The sequence below is a fragment of the Mastomys coucha genome, unplaced genomic scaffold (genome assembly GCF_008632895.1).
Source record: "Mastomys coucha isolate ucsf_1 unplaced genomic scaffold, UCSF_Mcou_1 pScaffold14, whole genome shotgun sequence".
Taxonomy (NCBI): Eukaryota; Metazoa; Chordata; class Mammalia; order Rodentia; family Muridae; genus Mastomys; species Mastomys coucha.
The window spans coordinates 85,913,512-85,925,878 of NW_022196896.1; the positions used below are offsets into that span (position 1 = coordinate 85,913,512).

The window sequence follows — 12,367 nt, forward strand, 5'->3', positions numbered from 1 at the left end:
TAAACCGTCGAGTGACCCCCCGTTTGTTCCTGATAAACTTCAATCACATCTTCTTCCTCCATTCCCAGCTGGAAGAAAAGGAAAATATGTTAATACTAGACTACAAAAGCATTATTTTTATATTGGCTGCAATTAAGTGGCCACTATTTTAAGGTACAAGAAGAAAGATATGTCATCTATAATTAATAAGCCTCTAAAATTGAAAAGGGTTGTTCTGTGATGCTAACACCTAGGCAATTAAGTAAGAGTGTAAGGAATTCAAGGCCATCTTCAGTTAGTTCCAAACCAGCCTTGGCTACATGAGATTGTCTCCAAAAAAAAAAAAAAAAAAAAACTGAAGATAGGCATGGTGGTGTGTAGCTTAATCCCAGTGCTCAAAAGCCAGAGGCAGGCAAATAGATTTCTTTGAGTTTGAGGCAGCCTGTCTACATTATGAGTTCCAAAACATCCCAGGATACATAGTGAGACCCTGTCTCAAAAAACTTAAGAGCAACAACAACAAACAAATCCAAGCAAACAAAAAATAGGATTTGCACAGCATGTACAAACCCAAGAGATTGTTCTAGCACAGACTAGAAGGGAAAGAAATAGGGGAGGAAAGGAGGGCAGGGAGAGGAGAGGAGAAGAGAGGGGAAGGGAAGGGAAAGGAGGAGAGAGGAAAGGGAAGGATGGGAGGGAAGAAAAGGGAAGGAGAAAGAGGGAGGGAGAAAAAAGAGAAGGCGAAAGGGGGAGAGGGGAAAGGGGGAGGAAAGAGGGGAAATAGGGGAGGAAAAGGATTAGGAGAAAAGAGACTGGAGAGGGAGGGAAAAGGGGAATTTAAGTTTAATAGTTCAATGGCCTATTTTCTTTTTGTTGTTGTTGTCTTATTACAGTTTATTATAGTAGCAAAATCACAGTATGGCCTACTTTCTAAAACACATTTTTAGATGTAACTAATACTCTCATTTAATTTAAAAAAAAAAAAAAAGGATTTTAGTTGGATAAATGCTGCCCTGAGGATCATTCCTAAGTGGTTTATTTAGGCATCTAATTTGTGGTTTGTTTTTGTTGTTTCTCTATGTAACCCTTGCTTTTCTAGAATTCATTCTGTAGCCTCAAATTTACAGAGAGATTCACCTGCCTCTGGAGTGCTGAAATTAAAGGCATGTGTCCAGCTCCTAATTTGTGTTTTAATAGTGATCTTCTAACACAGAAGAATTTTGTAGTTATCTGTTCTTGTTTAATAGTTCCAGTTTTGAGCCGGGCGGTGGTGGCGCACACCTTTAGTCCCAGCACTTGGGAGGTAGAGGCAGGCAGATTTCTGCCAGCCTGGTCTACAGAGTGAGTTCCAGGACAGCCAGGGCTACACAGAGAAAACTCTGTCTCGGAAAACCAAAAAAAAAAAAAAAAAAAAAAAAAAAAAAAATAGTTCCAGTTTTATAAAATGAAGGGAAAGGGGAAACTAAAACATAAAACATGAAGTTATTAATGCTTAATCCCAAGTGGTCTGGGAAGAAGCGAGGGGAACACAGGCACACCAACACACACTAGGAGATTAAGGTAAAGAACAGAGTTTTTTTTTTTTTAATCCTGTCCTTTAACTTCTCTGTAAACTAAAAAATATTTCAAAATAAAATTTTAAAATGTGAAGAAAATTCAAGAACAAGACAGGTACCAAGTTGAAGGGACTTAAAATGGCCAATATCTAAAGGATAGCCACACATATTCTGTGTAACCCTGGCTGTCCTGGAACTCATTCTGTAGACCAGGCTGGCCTCCAACTCAAAGAGATTAGCCAGCCTTTGCCTCCATAGTACTGGGATTAAAATTGAGTACCACCACCATCTAGACAGCCACATATTTTCAGGAAATCTTTCCAGGTCATTGGTTAATTCAAATGGTAACTGCGGTGGCTATTTTTGTTTGTCAACTTGACACCTGGAATTCACTAAAACTCAATCAGCCAGCCACACCTGTGAGAGATTTTAGTCTTCTGAAATTGTAGTTTTAAGTCTTTAATATGGATCTTTTATTTTTTTTTTAACTTTTTTCCTTTTTGTCTTTTATGTGTACATATGTTTTGCTTATATGTACATCTGTGCATCATGTGCATGTAGCACCCTCAGAGGCCAGAAGAGAGTGTTGTATCCCTTGGAACTAAAGACTGTAAGCCTCCATGTGGGTGACTGGAATAGAACCTGGGTCCTCAGGAAGAGCAGCCAGTGCTCTTAACTGTTGAGCCATCTCTTCAGACCCTTGGTTTTTTTGTTTTTGTTTTTGTTTTTTTTTTTTGAGACAGCATTTCTCTATGTAATCCAAACTGTCCTGAACTTGCTATATAGACCTACCCTGACCTCCAACTCAGATCTGCCTACATCTGCACTATGCCCAGCTTAGCTTATTCTGAATCTCTGTAGATAGAAAGATCTACCTTTAATATGTGCCATACCTTATGGTGGCACCTTATATAAAAGACACAAAAGGAGAAAATTGCTGCTCTTTTTTTAATGTACGTACATGTCATTTTATTGGCATATATTCATTACATATTGTCATGGTTGCATATCATATACTTGAACAATGTTCACCCCAACTTCCTTCCTCTCTACCCCTGCTGCTCTGTCATTCCTCCTGACAGTCTCATTTGACTTGAAACTTTTGCTCTTTGCCTGCGTGCCCATGCTCCCTGGCAAGTTCATTCCTTTACTGGCATTAGAGCCCACTTCTTCAGAATACAAGCTGAGACATCCAGCCCCATGGACTGAACAATTACTGGATTCTTGGACCTTCCACTGGTAGACAGCCATTGTTGGAATAGCCAGACCACAGCCTGTAAAACACTATAATAATCTCCTTTACATATATATTTCTTAACAATTCTGTTCCTCTAGAGAACCTCAATACAGTACCTTTACAACAAAGAATCTGGCAATCATTATTTAACTGTGTCAACAAAGTTAACATTACTCTTAATGGAAGGCAGGGGTAGGGGTTGGGGGTAGGCACTTGGGAGGCAGAGGCAGGCGGATCTCTGTGAGTTTAAGGCAACCCAGGGCTCTAGAGACCCTATCTCCAAAACAAAAACAAACAAACAAACAACATGGCAGTGGTGGCACATGCCTTTAATCCCAGAACTCAGGAAGGAGTAGCAGGTGAATCTCTCAGTACAACGCCAGCCTGGTCTACAGAGTGAGTTCTAGAAAGGCGGGCTACACTACACAGAGAACACCTCAACCACCCCTGTGTGTATGTATGGGTGTTTTACCTGCATTTATGTATACGTATCATGTTTGTGCCTGGTGGCCAAGTAAGTCAGAAGAGGGTATCAGATCCCTTAAAACTGGTGTTAGAGATAGTTATGAACCATTCATCATGTGGATCCTGGAAACTAGGTCCTCTGTAAGAGCAAAAAGTACTTGCAATCTCTGAACCCCAAGAGAAAATGTTTTTGTCTCCAAGCTGTTGAAATGGGCGCTGAACCCACCCTCAGGATGCCCACAGTAGAGAAATGGCTCCCACATATGCATCATGACCCTTATGGACCCCATGTGTGCATTCAGATGCCCATACACATTAATAAATTATTTAAATATAAATTCTAAAACCTGTAATTTTTAACCTATTTTTTGGTGATAGGGATCAAACTCTGTACACATACTAATAAGCACATGCTCTACCACTGAGCTACATCCTGACCCATTTTATCCAAATTCTTATTTCAAACTTTTTTTTTTAATTTTATTTTTATGTACATGATTACACTGTAGCTGTCTTCAGACATACACCAGAGTACATCAGACTCCATTACAGATGGTTGTGAGCCACCGTGTGGTTGCTGGGAATTGAACTCAGGAACTCTGGACGAGCAGTCAGCGCTCTTAACTGCTAAGCCATCTCTCCAGCCCTCACACTTTTTCATACTTACTTCTTTCGGAGTATGATTATCAGCAATTCTCTGACCTTCAAAGAGAAACCTGAGTGAATTCATTGGAACTCCCTAAAAGAAGGAAAAAGAAAGTGTGTATAAAAATCTTAGGTTATTAGTAACTATAATAAAACCATAAAAGAAAAAGAAACAGCATAAAATACAAAAGGCTTATCAAGCCTCATGTACCAAGTACTACTTTATGTATGGTCATGATGTTCTTTGCAAAGACTCTGAAGGTTATCTCCTCATCTTCATTTTACAACTAGGGAACTTGAGGCCTGAAGATAAGAGGAGCTAGCTAAGAATTTCAGCTCAAAATGACTGACAAGCCTATTTCTCTCAACCACTACTGTGTTCATTTTCCCCATTCAGTCTGAGCTAGCATAAAAGAAAATAAGGATCTGGATATGCTTTCTAGCTTCTAACTATACAAGCAAAACTGTTCTTAAACATTACATTCAAAGAATTTGGTAATGCAAAAAAGAAAGCTAGGTAAGGCACAGTAATGTGTGTGTATACACACACCAGGTTAAGTCTAAATGCTATAAAAGATGTTTATATTTTTAACCATTTTAATATGATAGCTAAAGGGGAGGTGACTCTTTAAAAGAAAGTACCAAAGAAGTATGAATCAAGAATGACCTATTTATGGGCTAGAGAAATAGCTCGGTGGTTAAGAGGATTGGCTGTTCTTTCAGAGGACTCAGGTTCAATTCCCAGCACTCACATGGCAGCTATCTTAATCCAGTCCTGAGGGAATCCAATGCCTACTTCCAGCATCTGAGGGCACTATGGACATAATGCACAGACATACATGCAGGCAAAACATCATAAGTAAAATTTAATTAACCACCACAAAAAAAAAAAAAAACTAAAACTTTTATCTGTGGGTGTTTAAACACTGTAACTGAAACAAACTACAAAGAAATTAAAATATACCAAGTGTGGTGACACCCAGCACCCAGGAGGCAAAGGCAGAAGGATCTCTTGAGTTCCAGGCTAGCTTGGTCTACATAGTGAGTTCCAGGACAGCTAGGGCTATGCAGAGAGACTCTGTCTCAAAACAAATGAACAATTCAATCTTGGCTATCTCTATGTATTGTTTTTCTCACCTGCTTTTAGTTTTATGAGACAAGCTTTCATACAACTCAGGCCAGCCTCAAATTTCTTATATAGTAGAAGATAACCTTGACCTTCTTGACCAGTGTTGAGATTACAGGCATATCTCACCACACCCAGCATAAATTACATTCTCACATCCAATTTTATTCATATACATACATATATATATATGTATATATATATATGTGTGTGTATAAACACACACATTTGTGTATGTAGCCCTGGCTGTCCTGGAATATTTTATGTAGCTGATGATGATCTGGAACATTTTACCCAATTTTTATTAATTATTTATGAGTATAAAATGTGTGGATGTAGACAACTAAACAAAATTTTAAAGGAATTAATTCCTAGAAATTATCTTGAAATATGTTTGAAAACATGATATATAATTAGCTGCAATCTATATTATGTATAAAGAATACTTGTTTTTTTATTTTTATGTGTTTTCCCTGCCTGTATGTCTGTGTACCATGTATGTGCAGTGCCCACAGGAGGCCGTCAGATCCTCTAAAACTGGATTTGCAGATGGTTGTGAGCCACTAAGTGGGTGTTGGGAATTCAACCCAGGTCCCTTGGAAGAGCAGTTAGTGCTCTTAAGTGTTGAGCCATATTTCCAGCCCCAAGAAAACATATTAATTATAGATTTAAATTTGAATTGTGGCCTAAAACTCATGGTTATAAGAACAGGGAAATTCCACTGTAATCACCTAAGGCTTGCTTCGCTGTTATATACCACATGCAAAACATCCAGACAAAATAGTCATCTGAGCAGTCAGTAAAAATGAGTTACTTTTAAATTATTTCTATGTTCTATTAATTCAAATTCTGAAATGGGTCACAAGAGGAAAAGAAAACACTAGGCATTTTCCTTAAGTTCCTAATGGTGAAAACAGAACGTCCTTTGGCAAAGCACTGTATTTATTGTCACAATATACAAACCTGTCTTTGACAGTATGATTCTTTGAGTTTCTTGAGATGTGTTGTCATTTTCACTTTGAAATGTATCTCACTGCTGTCCTAAGGAGATAAAGGAAACATTATTTGTCTACACTACTTAGTTAACTTGAACCAAGTTATTTCATTATACCTTGCCAATTAAAGTTTTCCACCAAAATATCCTTTTTAGCATTCCTAACTAGTTTCAGTATAGCAATCTAATCAAATTCCAAGTAACTTTTTAGCAACCCATTAAAAAAATTGGTAAAATAGATGTTTTGGTATTGAAGTTATTAATATAAAATTGTGTATCAAAGAATGCATTCCTTCATGACAGCGTATCCATCAAAATACTGTAAAAATAAAAATAAATCATCACAAACCCTCATAAGCAACCAAATTAAAATATACTCTCCCATTCATACCAACTAAAGTGTCCCTGAAGGTGGTCAAACCTAGAAGAAAAATATAAACTTTAAAATAACATAGGAAATGGTTTTTCTACCATGAAGTGACTCATTGAAGCTGGTTTCTCTAACATGAATAAAAACTTTAGTAATTCAAACTGAAGGTTTGGAGCTAAAGCTGCAAAGTGGAATACTTGCCTTAGATTCAAGCCCTAGCATACTTTCTATTGAAACAAGCTGTTTTTGTTTTTGGTTTGGTTTGGTTATTGGTTTTTCGAGACAGGGTTTCTCTGTATAGCCCTGGCTGTCCTGGAACTCACTCTGTAAACCAGGCTGGCCTTGAACTCAGAAATCCGCCTGCCTCTGCCTCTCAAGTGCTGGGATTAAAGGCGTGTTCCACCACCGCCCAGCTAAAACAAGTTGTTTAACTACAGATACTTTTCTTCTATCCAGATTGCCAAGCAAATAATCAGAAAAACAAACAAACTAGCATTTGCATTATCATAGAATTTCAAGATCAATTAAATATACACCACTTCACAAATTTATGTTAGCATATTTAATATATTCATGATTATAATTTCATAAAAAGATTAAAAAAGTATTTATAGCATGCCTAATACAATATAATTCCAAGCTAGACATGGTGGTGCATGCCTTTAAACCCAGCACTAGGAGGCAAAGGCAATCCAATCTCTGAGTTCAGGTCAGCCTGGTGTACAAAAAATTCTAGGGTAGCCAAAGTTACACAGAGAGAGTCTGTCTAAAAAAAGAAAAAGAAAAAAAAAAGAATATAGATTAATGGAATAAAAAATAAACTCATACTTATAGTTTATTTTAGCTATCTCTCTGCCAAGATGGTCTAATATAAAAAGGAGCCTGTGTGATACTGGTAGTTGAAGCCAGACTTATATGCTAGGTAACTATTCCACCCCTGAACTTATATTCCTAGTCACTTTATTTTTGTAATTTCATCATTTTTCTCTTTCTTCCATCCAACCGTACACCTTTTCTTACTCTCAAATTTTATGGCCTCTCACTTTTCTTTAACCACTGCTATACACATATACACACATGTAGTCCTAAACATATAAATAGAATCTGCTCAATAATGCTACTTGTATTTGTATGATTTTAGGACTGACCACTAGGTATTGGATAACCAGCTGAGGGGAGGGGAGTTCTTCCCTGGAAAAGACTATTTCTCCCACTCTCAGATTTATTTGTTTGCCTATAATTTTTTTGTGAAACATTGGAGCCCCATAAGAGTTCCCCTTTCCGTGTTAGAATGACTTGGTGTCATCCTCATTCCGGTCTTCTCTAGGCAGCCATGTTGAGACTTCATCCTAGGCAGGCCTTGAAACTGAGATTCTTCTAATTTAACCTCAAGGGGCTGGAATTACAGGCCTGGCCTAGAAGGCTCAGAAAACATGGTGTTTGTAACTAATGGCCTAGGAAAACACTCATACAAAAATAATAATAAAAGATATAAACCTAAGAACTAAACTATAAAACTCTTAGAAGAAATCACAGGTATAAATCTTTGCAACCCTGGATTAGACAAGTTTCTTTTTTGTTTTGTTTTTCAAAAGAAGGTTTCTGTTTAGCCTTCAGTGTCCTGGAAGCCACTCTGTAGACCAAGCTGGTCTGAAACTCAGAGATCTGCCTGCCTCTGCCTCCCAAGTGCAGCCAGTAAACTCAGGCAAAAAAACTGAAAACATAACCAAGGCTAAGAGGAAGTATTTGCTAATCACATATCTAGAAAAGATTTACTATCTAGCATATATAAGTAACTTAAAAGTACAAATCCAACTTTTAAAATAGGTTAAAATAACAGCTATAAATACACATTTTCCAAAGAAAAAGTATAAATGTACTCAGAGGGCAGTGCATTCTGGAATCATGCAGAAGAAACACCTTGGATTGCAGTTGAGAAGTTGTTTCCAGAAAGGTCTAAGGAAGACTCACCCTAAAATGGATGGGGTAGAGAAACAGCTCACTGGTTAAGAGCACATACCTTGCACAGTACCTAAGATTGTCAGGCACTATGATGCCTGACACCTCACAACTACCTGTGATTCCAACTCTAGGGATCTGATACCTCTGGCCTCACTGCACACCTGCACTCAAATGCAGACACACACACATACACAATTTTTTCTTTTTTTTTTTTTTAAAAAAGTGGGATACAGCACCTGCCTGGTTTGTTTTGGTTTGGGGGTTTTTTTTGTTTTGTTTTTAACAAAATCTCAGTCATTGATTTTACCACTAAAGACTCAGGAGCCAGGTGCTGAGGGGAAAAGCCTGCTGGCTCAGACTCAAGACACAGAGAAAGAACACAGCTGATGTCCCATCAGCAATCCCCTTCTCATGATGTCTCAAACAAAACCTTTTCAAACTGAATGTCCCTCCCTACTACTCCCTGTGCATCTCCCTATCCATTCTTTTTTTTTCCTTAAAAATTCTATGTTAACTTCCTATCAACTGGTTACTTGCTCATCTCATAGCCAATGTTTGACTCTATTTAATACTGTTTACAATATTCAAGCAGAAAGTTACTGAATTAAAAGTGTGTCCTAAGGCTGAGCCACACCACAACTAAAAATAGGTCTTTCCAGTAAATAACAATCTCGGAGTTCAAGGTGTGATCAAATATCCTGCAACATTTTCCCCCTTTTATCTAAATAAAGGTCTTAAGTCTGAGGAGTAAAACTATCTACAATAATAAAGCTATTTCTGCCAAGCTTTCTACAATGTCCAGGTTGGTTGTATTTGGCAGTAATAGGATTAAGAATTTTATAGTTCAAAGTTCTGTAAAATGTTCATATCAGCCAGGCAGTGGTGGTGCAGCACTTGGGAGATGGATTTCTGAGTTCAAGGCCAGCCTGGTCTACAGTTCTAGGACAGCCGGGGCTATACCGAGAAATCCTGTCTTGAAAAAACGAGGGAGGTGGGGGGTTCATGTCAGTCTCATATGAACTCAGCATTTTGAATGTCCTAAAAAGTTTGTAGTGGGAAGGTGAGCTTTGAGTGGTATTTGTCAGCTTAGTGGCAATCCTGGCTAGGTAGAACACACCAGTCAACCCAAAGGCAGAAGAAATACAGGTGCGAACTCTAGTCCAGGACTCAGAGCCAGGGTTTTAGATCAGTGAGCTGGAGGTGGGGCAATACCATGTAGCCAATTCACTCTTTTACTTGAGACACATTCTCTTAATGATCTGCCCTTTTTCTTCAGTTGTTTCACTTGTCCAGTGGTCTCCAGATCCCTAGTTGGATGCTTTTATTCTCATGGAAAGATAAACATAAAACCTTGCCCCAACCCTAATTCTAAGGGGTTCCATTTTTGGTAAGTTATATCTTTCCTAAAGAAAAATGTTTTTGGCATCAGAAAAATTGTTATATATTCAACATTAAAATGTATTTATTTTTAGATCACAAAAGACATTCGTTTTGAATTTCAACCTGCCTTTTGCTTACATCACTGTAATTCTTTTTTTTTTTTTTTTTGGGTTAAAGATTTATTTATTTTATGTGAGCCATCATGTGTGTGGCTGCTGTTGATCTCAGGACTTCTGCTGGCTCTACTCGCTCTGGCCCCATCACTGTAATTCTTATGTGGCTGTCTCTACTTCCCAAGGGTGTGTGCCTCCCAAATTCTGAGAGGTGTGAATCATCATCACCTGGCTATGGATTCCTTGTAATAGTTATTCTCATAGTGTTGGCCTCATTTAATTTGGTTTTCCATTACCTCTTAGTTTTCAGTATTAGGGGTAAACTTCCAAGTTTTTGCCTTATATGTATAATCTATCATTCTTGCTGATTTATTCTGAATTTATTCCCTGGCAAATTTTAATATTCTAGTCTTAATTAAACATGATGCTAATTTGTCCACTATTTCATTATTTTTGGGCCATTTTGTCTGTCTTGCCTGTATGAGCTATATAAAATTTGATGTCTTTGCTAAGTTTTGCTAGATTTTGTCATTTTCATTCATGCCTCCTATGACCAGGTATCTTTGCCATTAATCTGCCAGTTGGTTGTTTTACATTTTGATGACCTATATCATTGCACACATACCATGAATTGGAGAAAACAGAGATTTCCCTTTTGCTTTCCTGGTTGTTTGTCTCACAGCCAATAGGGGCTATAAGACACTGATTTTGTGGTTCCTTCCTCAGTATTGGCGTTCCATCCCCTGGTCTATAGACTGTCACCTTCCATTTGTTTCTATTCCATCAGTGGTTGATAAATCATCAGCAAACCACGCATTAGCCAAACGTTGTGACCTTTCCCTCGGTCCCCACACTTCAATAGGTGCCTCTCTCGGGCGGAGTGGGCAAGCAGATTAAGTAACTAAGGTACTTCCTTAGTATGGGAAGGCACAGACCCCTTTGCTACCACATCCTGGTCATGCAGGAATTCACATAGGTACCAGTTCCACTGTTATATCTTTCCTTTCACGGCTAGGCTTGTGAAGGGCTGATTGTATGACCATAGGGTGGTTGGCAATGACTGAGTATAAGGTTCTCCAGGCCTTATAAAATGTCCAGATTTGTTTTTCTTAGAAAGAGTATTCTCTATATATGGAAAGTGTTTGCAATAGAAGCTAACAGGCAAATGCTGGTAGGCTCCTTTTTGCTTTATGAAAAGTCCCATCTAGTTCAATATTGGTCAGGGTTGCAATGCATGAAGATGAGCCTGCTCTTTATTCCTGTCCCCATTGGAAATTAGCGCCTTTTTAGTAACCCTGTAGAGGTTTTTATGGTATGTGATTTCTCTAGTGCGCCATCATACCAATTAGGAGCTGTATCTGGGTTTTGTCCCTAGGTGGTGGATTAACTCAAGAATTTAGAAAACAACTAACTTATAGAGATCTGCCTGTCTCAGATGGGATTAAAAGCCCAGGTTACCATTGCCCTCCCCAGTATTTTATCTTAACTCCAAATCAGTCCAACTCCTAGAGATTTAGAAAACAAGTTAGAACTCTAGTAATCCTTTGAATTTCTTAAAACATTTTAAATCTCTTAACTGTGTTTTTAATACCAAACAACAAAAATATCCATTTTATTTAAGAAGAAAACTCAAAAGCATTTCATGCCAGTAAGACAACTGTGTCTTTGGTAAATTATCAGTCAAAAATATTATTTTTTATTTTTATGTTTTCATGCCTGATCAAATGTGTTTGTTAGTCTTTTTTAAGTTAGTTTGGACTGAATGAACAAGCTGTCTGATTCTAATCGAATCTAATCTTTTTCAGTCCTGATGGTATCCACAGCTTTTCTTCTCCTGTGAAAACAAAGACAAAGCCTCTTCCACAACCTAACACATATCCAGGTTTCCTTCTGAGGTCAACTTGTCTTTAAAATATATAGGCAGTTTCTTCTACTTTTCAATGTCTCTCCACAGCTGTTGTTCCTTTCTCATTGACATTTTAAAAATAACTTAATACAGCACTGTGTAATCTACCGCTGCAGGTCTTTATTACCCCTTTCTGTTTATTAAGCATATTCTTTAAAGTGAGATTAGATTTTTCTTTTCCTTTTTTTAAAGTTGTATTTATTTATTATAAGTAAGTACATTGTAGCTGTCATCAGACATTCCAGAAGAGGGCGTCAGAAATCACTACATGTGGTTGTGAGCCACCATGTGGTTGCTGGGATTTGAACTCAGGACCTTCAGAAGAACAGTCAGTGCTCTTAATCTATGAGCCATTTCTCCAGCCCCAAGATTAGATTTTTCTGTAACTACTTGTCCTGTAGGATTGTGTGGTATATCCTGTTGTAATATGCAAAAAACTTTAATTTTACTAGAGACATATGCTGAAGCATTGTTAGTCGTAATTTGTACAGGTATCCCCATAACAGCCATAACTTCTAACAAATGTATAATTACAGAATCAGCCTTTCCAGAACTTAAAGCAGTTGCCCACTGAAATCATAAATATGTGTCAATGGTATGGTGTACATATTTTAATTTTCCAAAGTTTACCAAA

General features: G+C 37.7%; 1 protein-coding gene across 1 annotated transcript in view; it reads right to left on the minus strand.

The window, feature by feature from the left end:
* The window catches only part of Sumo1 (small ubiquitin like modifier 1), a 37,131-nt gene that overhangs the window by 1,752 nt on the left and 23,012 nt on the right, over positions 1 to 12,367 (minus strand). Inside the window, exons 3-5 of the mRNA XM_031368982.1 lie at positions 5,972 to 6,049; positions 3,905 to 3,976; positions 6 to 68 (exon numbers count right to left, since the gene is read on the minus strand). Of these exons, the coding sequence (XP_031224842.1) occupies positions 6 to 68; positions 3,905 to 3,976; positions 5,972 to 6,049 (213 nt within the window). The remainder of the gene's footprint in view (positions 1 to 5; positions 69 to 3,904; positions 3,977 to 5,971; positions 6,050 to 12,367) is intronic.